Source organism: Aulonocara sp. 'chitande type north' Nkhata Bay, linkage group LG5 (genome assembly GCF_057382095.1).
Source record: "Aulonocara sp. 'chitande type north' Nkhata Bay isolate Kocher_YH1m ecotype deep benthic linkage group LG5, A_spYH_male_GT1.1, whole genome shotgun sequence".
NCBI classification, from domain to species: domain Eukaryota; kingdom Metazoa; phylum Chordata; class Actinopteri; order Cichliformes; family Cichlidae; genus Aulonocara; species Aulonocara sp. 'chitande type north' Nkhata Bay.
Genome location: NC_141348.1, coordinates 39,770,799 through 39,789,596, shown reverse-complemented (window position 1 = coordinate 39,789,596; position 18,798 = coordinate 39,770,799). Strand labels below are relative to the sequence as shown.

Here is an 18,798-nt window from a genome sequence, read left to right as displayed (position 1 = left end):
AAGACCAGCACTGAGAAAATCCCTCTTGATGGTTCAATTTTAAGCCAGTAGGCTCTATACCCACTGCTTTCACAACAAAGCGGAGCTAAATGAAAAACTTTGCACACTCGGTTGTTTGTAAAAGAGAGACAAGGACACGGGACAACGGATCTGAGGACACGAATTCTTCACAGCAGCCAGTCAGCAGCCTGAACAGAGCTGGTTAATTGAGGAGCCTGAAATAGAGACATTCTATTAGGGCTGGGAAGACACCATTCACCAGCAGCCTATCAGGAGAAATAATTCTCTGACTTTGCTCTCTGTATACCCTCAAGATACTGTGAGGGGAAAAAAGAGACAGTTATCGAATAGCACAGAAATGCTGCATAGTCATAGATAGGAAGCACACTTGTGCTTTTTCTGGTATGCCCTAAAACTTCAAGCCCTTTTCTCTTTCAGCATTAGATTCAGAGTTATAGCTTAAATCCCTGTGGCCAATAATCATGAGCAGGAGTGGATCACCAGAATGACCTCTTGACAGCCATTAATGGCACTGAAAATAATAAAAGTGCTTAATTACCCATTATTCTTATCCACAGCCACGGTGAATAGCTTGTATTTTGGGTGTGTATTGGGTGATAAAGCCCCTTTTGGTCATTGTAATGTTGGCTTGCATCGTGAGAGCATTGCACTCTACTGGCAGCTATTATGTATTGCAGAATGGGCTCCAGCTTTCCTCTGAGACAGTTTTCAATCTTCAGCACAATGAATAACTCACCTGATTTTTGCACACGCCATCTGGAGAGCTACGCCTGATAACAACTACAAAAACAACAACACAGCTGTATCCCCTTTGCTATAGATTTAGAAAATCATAGACAATGTTGTCTCATTAATGAGATACAAAGAGCTATTAAAGTCTGTTTTTGAAATCACGCAAAAACACAGGGAATTTAATACCTCCAGTTTCTTCCGTCTGGGGAGCTTTAAATTCTCAAAGTTTGAAACTGGCTGTTATATTAGTTCGTCTACAGTCTGAAAACCCTTTGATTTCCCAAGTGACCTCAGCAACCCTGTGACATTTTTACCACTCTTTTCAGAAATCACTTAGACTTACTGCAGACTCTTACAGTGACTGTGGCACCAGACAGCAGTCAATAATACTGAAATCCCACAAATCTACGAGTCTTTTGCTGGAATAACTAATATTCATGGACATATCTTAAAATTCTTAATGAGGTGATATGTGTGTGTGTGTGTGTGTGTGTGTGTGTGTGTGTGTGTGTGTGTGTGTTATATTTGTTATGTACTGTTTTAATGTGCACATCACACTAAGTTGATTTTTTTCTTTCTTTGTGTTTTTTTTTTGTGTGTGAAAATGACGTATTCATGCTGTCAGTTGCACAAAGTGACAACCTTTACACTTTTGCACCAAGTTTGATTTTTGAAATATTGTACTTGAGATTTTTCTGTTTATTCTACGTTTGATCCAACATAGCAGCTGTGATTCCAAATTAGATAAACAGCACAATCAAAATGATTCATGAAAATTCCCAATCCAACAATATTCATTATTGAACAATCAGGGGGGGAAATGCTTTATAATTAATTATTCATTTATAATGGCTGCTAGAGGGAATGTTGTTGGTTCTGTTTATTTGATGTGTTTACTTGTTTTACGCTGCAGGGCAGCGCATATTGTCTCTAGGAGGACAATAAGTTTCAGTCCAATTCACCAACCCACTATGCAGAATAGCCCCCTCTCGAGTGTGTTAAGTATACTGCACTATTAATATTTATTTGCGCTTTTATTTCGGGCTTGCAATAGAATGTCTTCTTTAGTCTACTGTGGTATTACAGTACTGAAATAAAGATATTCTGTATTTTTTGAAGGACATAACTATTATAAGCGGAACCACATCAATGTCCACGATTTACCTGGGGAAATATTACACGCTTATTTCGAGGAGAGGACAACAAAAACTCTACTACACAAAAGCGCGATATGCCAGAGATACAAAGTCACTTCGTGACTGTCTAAAAGTAAACCACGTGTAAAGACGTTCGCATGGTTGTAAGACACTCCAGAGTAAAGACAGAGGAGGAACTCGAGAAATACTAAACAAAGAAGTCCAACCAAAAACCAAGAAGTAGATCGTCACAGAATCTGCCCATTCCCGCATAATCTCGCCTCTCATTGGTCAGGACTCAGCGGCCGTTCACGCCAATTGGCGAGCTCGGCCGTCGTTCAGGACGCTTCTTGGCCGTCCAGGGTTCCGCTGCGACGGGATCAGAAGACGCAAATCAAGTGAAAGAAATCTTCTGACAGGAGAAAAGTTCATGCTGGAGTTCTCAAAGACCTCCGAGGGCCTCATGAAGGTAAGAAGTCACGCTGACAGCGTTTTCTGTGTTTGCGGTATGAAGTTGTACACGATAGTTTGCAGTTTTGCACCGAGACTTTTTGTCTAAAGAAGGGAAAAAAGAAAAAAAAAAACCATAAAGCTTCAGCAGAGAGGGTACAGGCCGAGCCGTTTGACGTGTTTCCATTTGTGAAAAAAAAGTTTAAGACTAAATATTTTTCCTAAAAAACAAAACAAAACAAACGACTTTTCAGCTCGTCATCATCATCTTGAGCTTCAGATGACCGACTGATCTTTGATAATGCTGCTCTCTGTTGCAGCGGCTCCAGTTGTTAAACGACTCTTAAATCACAGAAGAGCATACGCCGGTCTTACAACACACAGCTGCTTAACTCGATGTAGTTCTTATTTTAAAACTATATCACCGCATGCAGGGAGGAAGCTAAGTGAGGAAGGAAGCTAAGTGGCCTGTGCAGAAATTAGGTTGGCTAACAAATCCAATTTAGTATCTAGACATGCTGCAGGAAATTCAGGAGACCTCTCGAGCTTTATTTCCCTCTAGCTGACCTCCATCTCACGTTAGTTTGTGTGGTTTCAGACTGCAAATAGGAATCTATGCGAAACTTTTATCTTTGACTAAGTATGAAATCATCTGTCAGATGAGGTTGAGTGGCTTTTGATCTGACTTCGTGTAGTTTCATGTAAAATAAATTGCTGTCTGGCATACTTTGGATAGTGTCAGTATGACAACTGGGATTTGGAAGCTTAGAAATCCTTCTTGGATTTAAAAAGAAAAAAGAAAAAAAGGGGGTATTTAAAGAACTTTGGCTGTACTAGGGTGAAAGAGGGTTTTTTCGCCCTATATACTACATACAAAAACACAAGAAGATACAAAACAAAGGCCTCTTTGCTCCAATGTTTGTTTGCAGCGAAAGTAACTGTGTGTTTTAACGAGTTTACAGTGTTGCAGACGAGGCACATGGCTATCCTGGCTTAAAACAACCACGGATAAAAAGATTATGGACACAGGGCTTTCGTCATCGGAAGTAGAGCAAGGAGAACTTGTGGGAATATTTGCATTTCCCATGCTACCACCCTTTGTTTGTATACACTAATAATTGCCAACTGTAGCTCAGGGGGATTAGGCAGAACAATTTTAAAATGTTGAGGGTCTAGAAAAGTACAGTGGCACATGCAGGCTCCTGTTGGTCCAGACTCTTCTCATAACACAGTGCACACACTTCTCACAGTGATTATGGTGGCCTGTGAAATTAGCAAGCGGGCCTGTAAACCAAAACCGAGGGAGATGTGTGTGCTGTAGTTTAATTAGCTTTTTACCCATGTGGTTAGGCCACAGGCCATGAGTTCTTCTAACGGCACAACTAAAACACTGTGCCTTCTTTGTGCGAGGACGCTGCTGCAGACGGTAAATGCAGTTCAGCAGGGTCATTTCGTTTCAATTTCTGCATACTTGTTCTCCTGTTAGGCGTCGTGTAAATGCTAAGGTTTCAAGAATGCTATTCATCTTCAGGCTTCTGTGCAACTTGCGCTGTAGAAGACTGGGAAATATTGTGGCTTTTTCCCCCCTTTTTTTAAGATATCTCGTGATGACTTTGTGATGTGGGATGGTGTGGTGACCACAAACTGCTCAGATCAGAGTGAATGCTTGTTCAGGTGTTGATTACAGTCTGGTGACAGCAAAGAGTGAGATTTTTTTAGATGCTTCAGCCACTTAACAGAAAGAATATTTCAGTTATTCAAGCTTGAGCGTGCATGACTGTTATTAGGTAGTCAGTTGGTGGAGTGTTCATCCATCCCAGACGTCCCACGTGATGATTCTGGTCTATAAAGGATCGTCAGTGCAGTGCCATCAACAGCTTTGATCTCATTTCAAAGAGAGGCCTGCTTGCATTCACTTGGGCAGAGCGTGGTTGGATGTTTGAGATGTGGACACCGCAGGGCTTGTCACCAGTACCAACACAGCTGTGAGAACAGAGACACTACAAAGAGACCACATAACTTTAACAACAAAAAAATAACCAACTGCCATAATGTCCAATTATGATGGGAACACACAGCTGGGAAACAAAGTGATGTGAAAGTTAAGTTACTCTGAGATTATCTGGTCTCTATCTACGGTCTCTTATTTGAGATCCGTGTGCTCTGATCAACACGTCCATGTTAGTGAGCAACCTTAGAAACACAGAAATTGCGCTGTTGCTAAATATTTATTGCATTTTACTAGAGAAAGTCACTGTACCTTTAAGCTATATCCAAACTAATGATCGGGTTTCCTCAAATATAAGACCGAAAAGATTTTGTATATGTTTTGCACACTAAGTCTGCTTTGTAAAATGACCCTATCCCAATATAATCACCACTAATCCACAGAAAGCTCATAAATCAGTGGGTTAGATCAGATGGCTGTCTGGATCTCTGATTTTGGGAGAATTGGAAAACATTAAGCTTTATTTGACAATGAAATGAAAGACCGAGTAACTGCAGTATTGTTATGGGAAAAAAGCAAGATTAATACTTTCCATGTGATTTTTCTTCAGTAGTAGAGTAATAATTACGCAATGTATAAATCACAATGAGCAACAAAAAACAGGCTTTCTCTTTTTATGTCTTGCCTTTACAGTCCAAACTGAACATGGAGAGTCTGAGCAAGCCAGAGTTGTTGATGCTTTTCAGCATCCTGGAGGGAGAGCTGGAGGCCCGGGATCTTGTCATTGAAGCCCTAAAGGTACCCGTCATCAGAGCTGGGAACGTTGTCGTGTTATTATAAATTCTCTGCACAAAATGTCTTTTTAATGTAAAACATTCACACCCGAGGCTGAAAAGTGGCTATTCAACGCTCGTGGTTTTGGCAGTAAATCAGTGTTCAGAATGAATTCAGCAATGACAGGCTTTCACAGCAGCAATTAATCTATCCATAGAAATATCTCAAATAACTCCTGCATGCAGCCATCGCTGTTCATTTATACTGTCTGCTTAAAGGGTCATTTTGGTTTTATTTCTAACCGGTGTATTTATCCATTCATCTGGATATTATGGATCTTGGATCATGCTAAGTTTTCACTTTTGACCTTGGTGTAGAGACGTGGAAACATGAGGAGTAGCACGTATATTACCACAGCGTTCATGCATTAGAAATCTTCATCCAGAATAATGTTATAACTATAAACCCATTATAATAACCACTGTTCAAGGCTCTAGATATTAATCTGTTGATACGTAGTTGGGGTGTGACTCATTTCCATTTCCCCGTCTTTGTTTGTTATTTAGAAAAACTACTACTAAAATCTTTCTACTACAGACAGGAGGACTTGATCCAAATTAGGTTGTCACAAAAAATGTGAGTGCATTTTTAGTTCAGTCTTTACCTGAACGATCTTTAAACATTAACGCTTTCATCAGATTAGCAAAAGCTGATTAGCATGAGCAAGTACTTCAAGTACAATTAAATAATGAACTGATATAATGAGCTGGCTCTGCAGTGAGTCTCTTATCCTACAAATGAACTCCAAGTAAAACTTCACTAATTTATTCTCATGCTTGTCTGTGCAGACCCCTAAAAGTCAAAATCAGAATCTTAAAGTGGAGTGACGTTAATGGGGAGCCATTGCAAATGAACTACCAATGATGTGATATGCTAATACTTAGAAGACGTAATCATGATGTCCTGCATAACCTGCAGACGTTCCAGGGAAGCTTTGTTAAGACAAGTGAGCAATGAATTGCACTAATCCAGATGTTATGAAATATAAGCATGAATAACAATTTCCAGTTCAGAGCATGACACAATGGAACTCAACTTGGCAATATTTCTTAAGCGATAAAACTAAGAGCAAAACAGAAATGAATGCGAGAATTCCAGAGTGAAAAAGGAGTCAAAAGTTACCCCACGGTTCCTAAATGAAAATTCAGCGATAGTGACAAGGAAATCTAGAGTTTCCATTACTTTAGACACATTCTGTCCAGCGCACAATCAAGAACTTCTGTTCTTTCTTCATTAAGTTGGAGAAAATTGTCATCAGCCATCCAACTTTTAATAGAATTCTAAGTACATATGCAAGATCATAACATTAGATATATCTTATGCCTTAAAAGAGTTAAACAGCAGAATGTCATCTGTGTAGAAGTGATAAGAAATATCCTTAAAAGTGATCAAAATGTGGTGAAGAGGGAGGAGATGTAACAGAAAAAGGAAAGATCAGGACTTTGTGGTACGCTGTAGGCAGGATGAATGGAAGAGAATCTGACCTTAGAAGTGGCATCTGAAAAGGATGGTAAAGACAGATAGCAAGAGAAGCACTCCAAAGCATGCCCTGATATATCCATCCAGTATCTCAGCCTATCTTTATTTATCAGCAAATCATCTTTCAAAAGAGGAGAGAGGGATTTGTCCATTAGTTAATGTACATAAGTGGTAGCCCAAGTAAAGAGTTATATGTAGCCTACAAAACATTTCTCCTTGCATGTCATCTAGATTTTTAGTAGCATACAGTTTGCTGTACAAGGCTATTTTCTGTGACCGTTAAGCTAAACTTTCTGAGTTTGCCTAATCTGAGAACTACTCTCTGTGTCTGAGAGAATGGACTAAATCTTTCCGGGCATTGTTTACGTATACCATACACTGGAGTGAATAGATGAACCAGTGAACAGTGCACATGCACTCACTTTGAACTTGCTGTTGCAGAGTTTAGACTGTCAGTTTGACGCAGAGCCACCAGCTCGGACGTTAAAATGCCTTAGGCTGGCCAATCCTTTCAATTAAAGGATTGGCAGGCTATTTTCCCCATTCTGTGTCCTTTTGCTGTACCAGCAGGCTCACATGCTTTCTCATGCTTTCTGTAAATTTTTATGTTATATTAAGGATCTATTGTATTTTATTTAGATATATTTTTTAAATATAATAATAAGTGTTGTTTTTGACGCAAAATCACAAATGCATGATAAATAGCGGTTAAGCAACTTCATGATGCAACATTTCTGCAAAAGATGGCTTTGCCTTTTTCAAATTTTTTAATGCTTTGCATACTTCATTCCTGCCAGTAATGTTTGCGTCTTACAGCCCTTACGCACTTGGAATTCTAGTCATTTTCGTGTTGTAAAATGTGCCATTGAAAGAACAAACTTGAGAGGAGGCAGCTTGTGGAACACTGCTGAATGTTCATGTGTTGTGTCTAGACCACATTCCTACATCTCCTCAGGGATCTGGCCATCTAAGGCAAGAAGAGTTACAGCACACTGGGTGCCTGATGACTCACTGTGAGCATGAGTAGGAGTGAACAAATAAACATTGGCCTTAACTGGAGGGAGCTTGAAGTGAATATGGCTATGCTGCCCTCATCTACACAAATTCTTAACCCATTCATCCCTTCAGTTGGACCAGTCTGACAGTTTTATGGTACTTTAATAATTATGCGATCACTAAGTTATGGGTAAAAAAAATTTGTTTTTTCAAGGAAAAAAATCAGTATTAGTCACGCAGCCTTTAATTCCAGTCATATGCAGTTAGGATTTTTAATCATCCAGCGCTGCAGGGTTCTAGTTTTTCTAAATGAGTTTGCTAAAGTGAAAACACAAGTTCATACCTTTCTTTTGTTCTGCTCTTGAAACATGGCACCTTGGGTCTTGTCCTAACATGAAAAGCGGATTGTTATCAGAGAAATAGCACCCCCATAACCAGATCTTCCATTGTTGTTGCATGGATTTATGAATGGCAGTTTGTCTGTTAGATAAATGTTGTAACTGCCGTTGAAGGGACTGTCATAAACAACAAAAAAACACCCAAAAGTTATGTGCAAAGTTCTCAGGCATTTAATTCTCTCATTTTATCTACATAAACGAGGTTGACATTTTGGGCTTTTGCTTGTCCACTGTGGATAGATTGCAACAAAATGTGATTCCCCATAAAAATTGAGTTTGAGTTTGTCTAATATTTGTACTTTATAAGAGTAACTTGTATCCATTGCTCGTTGCAGATATTAGCAAGTCTGCCAGCAGTAATTGGAGAAGTAAGGCCACTCATGTTGGTTTTATCTGATGTGTCAGTGCCACACTGTCACCGTCATGTGAGAGGTGTTTAGCTTTAACACAATTTTCCATAGTAATAAAACAGACGCAGATAAACTGTATCACATGCGTGATAAACTCTTCACATATTTGCTTTTAAAAGTATAAAAACTGTCAAGTTTCATCTGTTGTCTACTTTCTCTGTGTTTTTTCCAAATCTTTTATCAGTGATTTTCTACAGGACATTGTATTGTATGGCAAGTACAGGATGTGAGGTTAATGGCGTGTTTCTTCTGTGGTACTCTATATTTAATTATGCAGAACTATCAGTGGCATTCTAACTATCTGCTGCATTTTTCCCCTTGTGACTCACTTTTGCAGCTGCTCACACTGTGGCTTTCAAAAGGAAGTGAGTCTCTGGCAACGCTTATATTTGGCACACAAAACCCTGCAGTGATCCAGTAGTCCCTTTGGTTTGGGAAAGGAATATGAGTCTTTATGTTCAAAAGGGACTCGGATATGGAAATTAGCCTTTAATTAACTGTCAGGTTCACATGGCGTGGCAGACAAGAGCTTCCAAATGAAGCTACTTCAAAATCTTACCTTGTGCTGTGTTTAGGTGCTGAAATAGGAAAGAGCACTTTTGTTTGTTGGGCTGCGATGCATCAGCTGATTAGATTCGCTATCAGATAACATAACATATTTTACACTTCAGTGATGGATAGTGGTTTTAGATAGCCTTTTCCTTACCATAGAATGCTAATGACATGCATTAACAACATCTGACATACAGTATACAGGATTCCAGGGTGGAAAGTTATTCATAACTTTTTATTTTATCAATCTTGTCACTAACACTGCATAGCAGAAAGACTTGAGGCATATGTCAGCAAAAGATAAGCTGGATTTGAACCAACGTAGCCATGGCAAAAAGACAGCTTCCCAAGAAAAAGCACCCACAGGTTGCCAGGAACTGTTGCCAACTGACAAAGGCGTAAATAATGAAACTAGACTGTGATGCATAACAACCATGCCCTGAGTGTTTATGGGTGTTGTACATGTACTGTATGATGCGATGAATACTGTGGTAGGTGTGGGCGCTAAGTATGAAGTAGCATGAGGAATTGGGTTTTTTTCCCTTTACAGAGAAGCGATGCAGAGGAAAACAAACTCTCTCTGTGCTGAGGAAGTACACATCTGTCTGTGCACTGAAGGGCTGTGGAGGGAGAGAGAGAAGCACGGTCTGTGTTTATGAGTAAACATTTGTGTAACGAGGGGGTGCTGAGAATTTATCAAAAAAAAAAATCCTGACAATTTAAAGGCCCGTTATCCACGTATATTAAAGTGTAAACAGTGCAGGCTGAATAATTAGACATAAACAAGGAAAGAAATGAAAACTTTTTTTTAGTTATGTATATGTTTCTAAGTAGCTTTCTCCTCTGTAAGGAATGACTTATAAATCTAGTCTTATTTTCCCTTTAAGTGTCATTTTATATGACTGACTTAGGCAAGAATGGAAACTCCCATATAAGGTTTTTTTAGTCTTGGCCTGTAAAGTGACACATCAGAGCAGACAGTCACTGACGGGAACAGGAGTGGGCTGTGGGCCAGCTCTGCAGACAGATTTCGCTTTTCAGACTTCTCTTTAAAATTAGGTGATGTATGTTATTTTTAGCCCCAGTATAAACATTATTTGCTCCCTATAATATAGTCGGTACAAGAACAACAGAGTAGATGTCCTGCATAGCACAAAAGTCTGCTTCTGAGTTCCTGAATGGTGATTGGGCTTTCGATAGTGCCCACATTTGAGAGGCATTTTTGAATTCTCTCGGGCAACCCGTGTTTTCCTGTTTCACCCTCCATTCTGTTTGATCCGCCTTCACACCGTCCTCAGCGGACTAGATCAAATAACAGCTGCGAAGCCTCGCAGCCTTGTCCTGCTCGCTTTGTGCCAAATGAGCCAACATTGAGGATTGAGAAAACGATAGCCGTAAAGCTTCTGATCTCTCGTGAAATTATGTTTGAACTTTGATTTTCTGTCTAAAGCCATTGGTGAACACTCCCGGTGTTTTTCTGGAAACAACTAAGTGAACTTGAAGAACTTCCTAAAAGCAGTTAGAGTTTGATCTGACACTGTCATTTTAGTTCTATAGAATTGAGTACAGCATTATAAAGGATCTTGGTGTTTTTCAGCTCACGTTTTCTCCCCGCTCGATTAGCAAATGTCTATTTTGTTTTGTGAAATTTCATTTATGGCAGAATCTCTCCACAACTACTAATGGCTAATGGCACTTTTGTATCAATTATATTCTGCCCGAGGAAGCTTATGATGTGCTCATGCAATAGTCAATTTATTAAGCTCGGTAGTTATCCACCATGATGGCTAATCTGTCAGCCACAGTGGGCTTTTTATACCACGGGACTCCTTAATAAATGCTGCCAGTGAACTGCAGCAAGATGCAAAGATTTTAATTACTTATTTTGCTTTTCTTACAGGCTTTGTAAAAGAATGGATGACTATTGCTCTGCAGGCCTTTCCACACTTTGACAACACTTTAAACCTTTCAAGTAATCTTGGTATCAGTCTTCAGGAGCTCTGTCCTCACCCTGCCAGAGCTGATACCGCTTTCTTTAATCTCTTCATCCTCTTTTGTTGAAACCTCACTAAGACACTGCTGGCTCTGCTACAGCCCTCCTCTCCCGCTCTCTCTTTTTCACTTACTTTCTCTCTCTACCTCCCTCTGCAGTACCTCTTCAGGGCAGGCCTAAAGACATCTTCTAAACCTGAAATGTGTGGCTGCTATTGTTCCTCCTTTGTCATGAGTTAAACAGAACAGGTCTCCCTTGGCCGAGGCCCAGTCTGGTGCAGCTGTCCTGCTAAAGATAGACCGACACGCGGACCATCTGTTGCTCTTTTTCCTGTTAGTGTTTTTTCTTATTTTGTTTTTTAAACATCTCCTTCTCCATCTCTCTTTTTCTCTCTTCCCCTAAGTACTGCTTCTTTACATCTTTACCATCAGTATTAGAAATGATAATCATGGTGTGCTGAAAACGGCGTTTGATTTCCTCTTTTCATGGAAGGGAAGAGATAGCAGCATGTGTTAATGTCATAGCTGCCAGAGATTAAAGCTATTAAATCATTTCATAATCACACTCTGTGCTGTGGATTGATACTGTCTGCTTAAATTAATTGAGATATCTTTTTTACCGACCAAGAGAAGCATTATATACTACAGTGGAATTCTGTTCATGAGATTGTTCTTTAGTACGGAGGCATTTTGAGGCAACCAGGTAAAATGCACGAAGATTAATATTCATTCAATTTTGCAAGTATTTATTCATAAACAGAACTATTTTGACGTGATGATGGTACTAGATGAACATCAACCCCATGGTGGGTCTATTGGAGAACTTAAGAAACCGTTCATGAACACAAGAGATGTCAGCTGATAAAATTGGCTATCATATAGGGCTGTGCGATATGACCAAAATCTCATATCCCGATATAAGAATTCTATCGTCGATAACTATATAAATCACAAAAATGTAACATTTTCTTTAAATTATGTGAATCTCGGGCAGCTCGACTTGCGGGAAGTGTTTCCAGCTGCGCGTCATGTAGCTGGAGTCGAGTGTTTTAACCGATGCATGAAACGATACATTTTTAGACATAAGTTGTAAAGGCCGCCGTTTTCTTTGTGAGTATTTATTACACGGCGTGCTGCGGGGAAAAGCCTGTTCTAACGTTTGAGTCTAAGGTTTATTTTTTAGCACCTGGTGGCTCTTTTCTTTTTTACTTCTCATCCGTAAATAATCTGCTCTTTCATGTGATTCAGTTTATTTTGAAAAGTCTCAACAGGATCTTGAGCTTTATTGTGAAAGGTTTATGTGGAACATAAACAAGCGCACACGCGATGCTTTTACCGCCGTTGTTGCTAACCACAACACATAAAAACAGGCACTTGTCCATCTGTAGTGTGGTTATATTAAATATAAGAGAAAGAGAGAACTTTAAGAAATTAATATAGCCACTACAGTGACGATCAAAACGATGAAAAAAATATTGCCGTTAAGTTTATTTTGTGACACCACGAAACAAACGATAGCGTAAAATGAACCATACACGTTTTTATATCGTCATTGGATATATATCGTTATATGAACAGCCCTACTGTCATACATATTCTGGTGTTGGCATATGTGTCATCCAGTATCATATAGCCTAATGCAGAAGTAGTGCTCAGGGTCAAGTGAATATCTTACGATACAGCGGTGCAGAGTCAGATATTATCTTCACAGTAGGTTAATGACTCTTGTTAAATACATGCCTGGACAGTTAAAGAATAACTTATAAAGAATAATCTATACTCTGTACGTCCTGTGTGCATATCAAGTTCAGGTTTTATTGATCACTTCAAAAGACCTGTTGCCACTAGTGTTTCAATCTTTTCTCCCTGCTTCTCTTCCTTAAAAATGGTTTCTTGACAGCCACCTTTCCTTTGAGACTTTTCTGATGAGACTTCGGCGAACAATAGATGGATCAACTTAAAGGCCAGATGCGTCTCTTAGATTATGTGTCAGGTCTCTTGTCTTTTTTTTCTTCCTCCAAATGTCTTAAGGACATGACTTTCAGATATTTGGTGTAGATAGTTTTTTAGGCCTGTTGCTTCTTTCTTTGTCATCCAATCGTTCAGTCTCCACAAATCTTTAAAGGAAACACTGCACGAAAACCCGAGATATGCTACATTTTCTGATAATGGCGCTTTGGTTAATATCGTTAATATTGTTGGCACAAAAACACCGTTTTATGCCTGTAAAACTGTTATCTTTGGCATTTTTTGCACATTCATTTAAAGTGGTGGTAACAAATGTTTGTGTTTTTGTGACAGTCTGCTAATAACGGAGGGCCTAAAGATACAATTTAAAATTCGTTCTTTGTTAATTTGTCTGTTATGCATACATGGAGCACTGGCTCATTACTTCAGTTAGGTTCCCTTGGAATGATTCATAGGTTAATTCAATTCAATTCAATTTTATTTATATAGCACCAAATCACAACAAAAGTTGCCTCAAGGTGCTTCATAGATACAGAGAAAAACCCAACAATCATATGACCCCCTATGAGCAAGCTCTTTGGCAACAGTGGGAAGGAAAAACTCCCTTTTAAAAGGAAGAAACCTCCAGCAGGACCAGGCTCAGGGAGGGGCGGGGCCATCTACTGCAACCGGTTGGGGTGAGAGAAGGAAGACAAGATAAAGACATGCTGTGGAAGAGAGACAGGGATTAATAACAGATATGATTCAATGCAGAGAGGTCTATTAATACATAGTGAGTGAGAAAGGTGACTGGAAAGGAAAAACTCAATGCATCATGGGAATCCCCCGGCAGCCTACGTCTATTGCAGCATAACTAAGGGAGGATTCAGGGTCACCTGGTCCAGCCCTAACTATATGCTTTAGCAAAAAGGAAAGTTTTAAGCCTAATCTTAAAAGTAGAGATAGTGTCTGTCTCCTGAATCCAAACTGGAAGCTGGTTCCACAGAAGAGGGGCCTGAAAACTGAAGGCTCTGCCTCCCATTCTACTTTTAAATACTCTAGGAACAACAACGTGTACCAAGTTTCGTTGCCCTCCATTCTAAAAAGGCAATAATAGCTAAGATTCTGATCAGTCTGAGAAGCCAGAAAACTGATACAGTTGCTACAGCCCAGTTACAAACATTGTGTGGAAAAAGGCTGACTCCTCTCTCTCTCTCTCTCCGCCCCCCCTGCAGGCACAGCGTAAAGAGCTATTCATTCAGGAGCGCTATGGAAGGTACAACCTCAGTGACCCCTTCCAGGCTTTGCAGAGAGACAGTGAGGCTGTGGGGGGCCAGGACAAAGAGGCTGGCTGTTCTTCCTCCACCTCCAACCCTCTAGTGGTCCTCAAACTGGTGGTGAGCCACTGCAGGAGAATGCAGGAGAAGATGCTGGCCCAGCTGGCTGCAGCTGAGAGCAGGCACAGAAGGGTGGGTGGACGTGTCGTCCTTAATCAGAAGCGCTGGTAATGAGATGATTTGGAGGGGAAAAAAAGTTAAAAGTAATCCTCAGCGTTTGAGAAAGAAAACATAAATGAGGCAGTAGCCAGTGAAGTGCTGGCTTGTAATGCACTGTGAATAAAGAGGGTTTTTAAAATAGCTTTTTATGAGTTTTTGTGACTTTTCATAATGCAAATATTCAGTCAAATGATTTATATTTATATTATTTATTATATTTACTGTTGTTTATTATTTATTTATAACTAAAAAAGTTGCATATTCAAAAGATTTTATTTTTCTGTAAAATACCGCGTATGCAGTACCTCCAAAGCCCACCAGGCCAGGAGGCCGCTGCCCCATTTAACTTGTTTAACTGTTTTAGAGATAATCAGTATTAATGTTATTTTTTAGCAGGCCAAACTCAGATTTTGTCTCCCTGCTGTGTTTCCTTCAGGTCATTGCAGACCTGGAGGAGGAAAAGAGGAAGCATGCAGAGGATACAGCGGAGGGAGATGATGTCACTTATATCCTGGAAAAGGAGAGGGAGCGCTTACAACAACAGGTGCCTTCTCACTGATGACTCATCAAATATTTGTCCAAAATGTGCTAAATCAGTAATTTTCAGATGTTTAAGCAGCCATAGTGTGTTTATGAAAATCAGTGTATTTTCAGATTTTTTTTTTTTAATTTATTTTTTCTTCTTTGTGTTGCTAGCTGGAATTTGAGAGGAGTCAGGTCCGCCGGCTGGAGAAAGAACAGCGGCGCATTACTGACCAGTTAGAGGACGAGCGGGCTCAGCACAAACAGCTCTCCTGTGCTTTGGCCAAAGAGTGCAAGTGGGCCAGTGCCAGAGCTCTGGAGGAGGGACACCGACTGAGCGAACTGAGCCGTAAACTCGAAAAGGTATAAAAACATTTGGAACCCCATCATTGCCTAGCACCTGTATGTGCTTAGGCATATTCGATTTTTGATTTTCTTTTTCTGATGTAGGAAAAAGAGACTTGTCAGTCTCTTAGAAAAGAACTGGAGGATGAGAAGACAAAAGCTCTGAGGATGGAGGCGAGAGTGGAGGAGCAGCTGGCTGAGTTTGACACAGACCGTGAACAGCTCCGCTCACGACTGAAGAAGGAGGAAGCTCACTGTTGTCAGCTACAGCATCAGGTTTGCACAGTCATCACTATGGAGGATGCACATTTGGCAAAATTTCTAATTTCATATAAACTTACTCCAGCAGGGGAATCTTAGTGCAGAGTCACATTTCTGCATATCTTTTTATTTTTCTTGTAATCAGGTAGAAGACCTCAAGAGGAAGCTGGAGGAAGTGAACACAATGAAGGAAACTAGAGGACCCATTACAGCTCCAACTGAGCCAGGAGAAAAGGAGTGGGCCACAAACGTTCCTCTGGGAAAGTCATTAGTAGACTCTGTTAAGGTTGAGGACATAGAGGAGGACAGAAACAAGCCACCTTCACAGGCAAACGGTCATCATTGTCCAGCAGAGACTAACGGGCATCATGACCCACAGAATGGAAATGAAAATCCTCCAATTCAGACCCAAACATCGTTCTCTCCCTCCACTGCTGTTTCTCCAACTCTTCCTTGTTCCTCCCCCTGCGCCTCACCCGTTCTTGCCAAACGGCCACCAACCAGCCCAAATCAAGAAAGCTTTCAGTCTCCCTACCAAGCCGGGATCAATCAACGTTTCCATGCTGCTCGCCACAAGTTTCAGGGTACCCCTGACCCAGAGCCGCAGTCCCAGGCTGTGCAGCCTGCTCTTCCTCTCTTGCCGAAGGACCCCTCTCCTGCGGCCGTCACCTCGTCGCCAGAGGCCAACCCGGTCAAGCAGATTGCCCGCAGCACAGTTACTCAAGTCCTGTCACGTTTCACCACCGCCCAGCAAAGTGCTACGGCGAAGCTCGCCACATCGAACAACTCACCCTTTGGTACAGACTACCGCAGCCTGGCAGCACCTTTGTCTCCAATCATTGGAAGGGCTGCAGGGATGGTTCCCCAAGGAATAAAATCGCCCACCATTCCCAGGGCAGAGCGGGGCAACCCTCCACCAATCCCTCCTAAGAAGCCTGGTCTAGCCCAGGCCCCTTCTTCTCCAGCTGCAGTGCCCAGGTCTCCCAGCCATTTCTCTGATAGTCCCCTCGCAGGAAGCTGTGGCCTCACCTCCAGCCAGGAAGGAGTTAAAGAACTGGATATGGTGGTTTCATCTAATTAACCGATCTGCTTGTGGCAACATTCACATTTCATAATAAGATATAGGTTTGTATATAACCAGAGTTTTATCATTTCCTTTTTTTAAACAAATGACCCCTCAAACACTGTTATGCTGTTTGTATTTATTAGATTTATTTGAAATACGTGCGAGGGCACTATTGTAGGAAGTAGATGAAGAGCTGGTAGTAATGAACAATTACAGCTGAGTTTAAGTTTCATAAGGTGCATATTATGTTGTTACGATGTATAATTTTTTTAATAGTGTCTTTCCACTTATTTTGTCTCAAGTATGTCGCTTTTTATTGTAAGAATAATCATCAGTAACTTAACCTTTGACCAGTGTAGGCTACAGAGTCGTTTTAGTTTGCACTAGTGTTCTTTTTTTTTTTTTAATTAAAAACCCAGTAGTCCTTACTTATTACTGCATCTTATTTTAACACAACAAATAATCTGATTAGTGCCGTAATGTCATGTCATGTTTTGTTGTCTATTAATTTAATGATGTAGTTACAATAACTATGTAGACTCTGATGGTTATATGCAGGTGCTGTTGTAAAAACTGTTCTGATCATCATGTCTTTGTCCTTTATAACAAATCACTATAAGAAAAAAATGTAGCCAATCATAGCTTTGATTAATATCGCATCCTGCCATGCTGGGTATTCCTCTGTTTTTAATTATATTTTTTACAGTACTTTTTTGTTAGGCTGGAAAGTGGTATCTTTAATAAATATATCCTAAATTTTGTCATGCATTCATCTGTTTATTAGCCCTCCTACAGGAATTATAGTGTTTTAGGTATTATTGCCAATAACTTGTTTAAATAACATAAAAAAGGACATTCAGTTTGGTGTTATATATATATATGATAAATCGTATTAATTCCTCACTTTTGATAAGGAAAAACCAGTGAGGTCAGATTTACTTAAGAAACAACTATAGCCTGTGGATATCATGGAGTCCAAAGTGTACCAAGAAAATAACCCTACACCCTTGCACCACCACCGGTCGCCTGAACTATTGATACAAGACAGGACGGTCCATTCTTTCATGTTGGTTAAGCCAAACTCTGACCGTACCACCCAAATGCTGCAGTACAAATTGGGACTCATCAGACCAGGCAATTTTTTTCCCAGTCTTCTACTGTACAATTTGGGTTAGCCAGAGTGTGAATTGTAATCTCAGTTTCCTGTGGTTAGCATGTAACAGGAGTGTTGCATGCTGTGGCCCTCTAATGCCATAGCCCTTCTGCTTCAAGATGTGACGCGCTGTGCAACCAAAGAATGCTTTTCCACATACCTTGGATGTAACAGATATTTCTTTCTTTTTTTTCCCAGACAATTATCTGAAAACTCTAGAGATGCATGTGTGGGAAATTGTAACCATTCAAACTCCCTCAAATCACCTTTCTTCCTCATTCTGATGCTCAGTTTGAACTTCAGCAAGCTGTACTGACCATGTCTACAAGCACTAGGTTGTTGCCATGTTATTGGCTGTTTATACTTATATTTGCATTAATTAGCACCGGTATACCAAACAAAGTAGTGAATGGATACTATATAAAACAAAAAAAATCCAAAATTGGACATGCGCTGCAACATAAAGCAGTACATAAAACACGATGCACCTCTTAAAAAAGCAGTTGTTGCAAAAATTGTTCAGGAACAGCCTGAGAAAAATGACATTGAGCCCAAGGTGCTGACCTGACCTCTAAATCCCTGAGGTCCCAATCCAATCAGGCTTCATGCATACAGGCCCCACCCTGCCAAACCCCGAGGATCCGCTCCCAACATCTCAGTGTCAGGCAGCTCGCGTGACTGTGCACCAAGGGGTCAACTGTTTCAAAATTACATTTACAAGCTGCTGTCTGTGTTGACAGAGCATGTAGCAAACCTTTAGTCCGATTAAACTACTTTAATAAACAGAGTTTTTAATGTCTATTTCCCATAAGACACTCGTCTGTATCAGTGCATCTTTATGTCTGTTATCTTTTTGATCATTCTGTTATTTGCTCTGTTGTTCTGTTGTCTTGAAGAAACGCGAGTGTGTTGTCTTGAGCAGGAAAAGAGGAAAAAATGTTGTTTTGTTTTGGGAATGATGTGCTTGAGAGCAAGCAAACATTGCATCAAATCAACTCTGAAAAACATAGTCTAACAATCCAACACAGTCCATCACAGTGAATAGAATTACTGGACTTAA

The 18,798-nt window shown here is 40.3% G+C and overlaps 1 protein-coding gene across 1 annotated transcript; it reads left to right on the top strand.

Moving 5' to 3' along the window:
- The first annotated feature begins 2,172 nt into the window (after positions 1-2,172).
- On the top strand, positions 2,173-17,344 carry LOC147331285 (CTTNBP2 N-terminal-like protein). The gene is made up of 7 exons (XM_086293504.1): positions 2,173-2,358; positions 4,981-5,085; positions 14,131-14,364; positions 14,828-14,935; positions 15,088-15,276; positions 15,364-15,534; positions 15,665-17,344. Exons 1-7 carry the CDS (start codon positions 2,320-2,322, stop codon positions 16,598-16,600), a joined length of 1,782 nt encoding a protein of 593 aa, XP_086149630.1. The 5' UTR covers positions 2,173-2,319; the 3' UTR covers positions 16,601-17,344.
- Positions 17,345-18,798: the final 1,454 nt, after the last annotated feature.

Bases quoted from the DNA above. Each gene is read 5' to 3' on its own strand.
- LOC147331285 (XM_086293504.1), top strand. From the start codon at position 2,320: ATGCTGGAGTTCTCAAAGACCTCCGAGGGCCTCATGAAG. The intron at 14,936-15,087 runs GTGCCTTCTCAC...TTGTGTTGCTAG, and splicing joins GGGAGCGCTTACAACAACAG to CTGGAATTTGAGAGGAGTCA. The intron at 15,277-15,363 runs GTATAAAAACAT...TTTCTGATGTAG, and splicing joins TGAGCCGTAAACTCGAAAAG to GAAAAAGAGACTTGTCAGTC.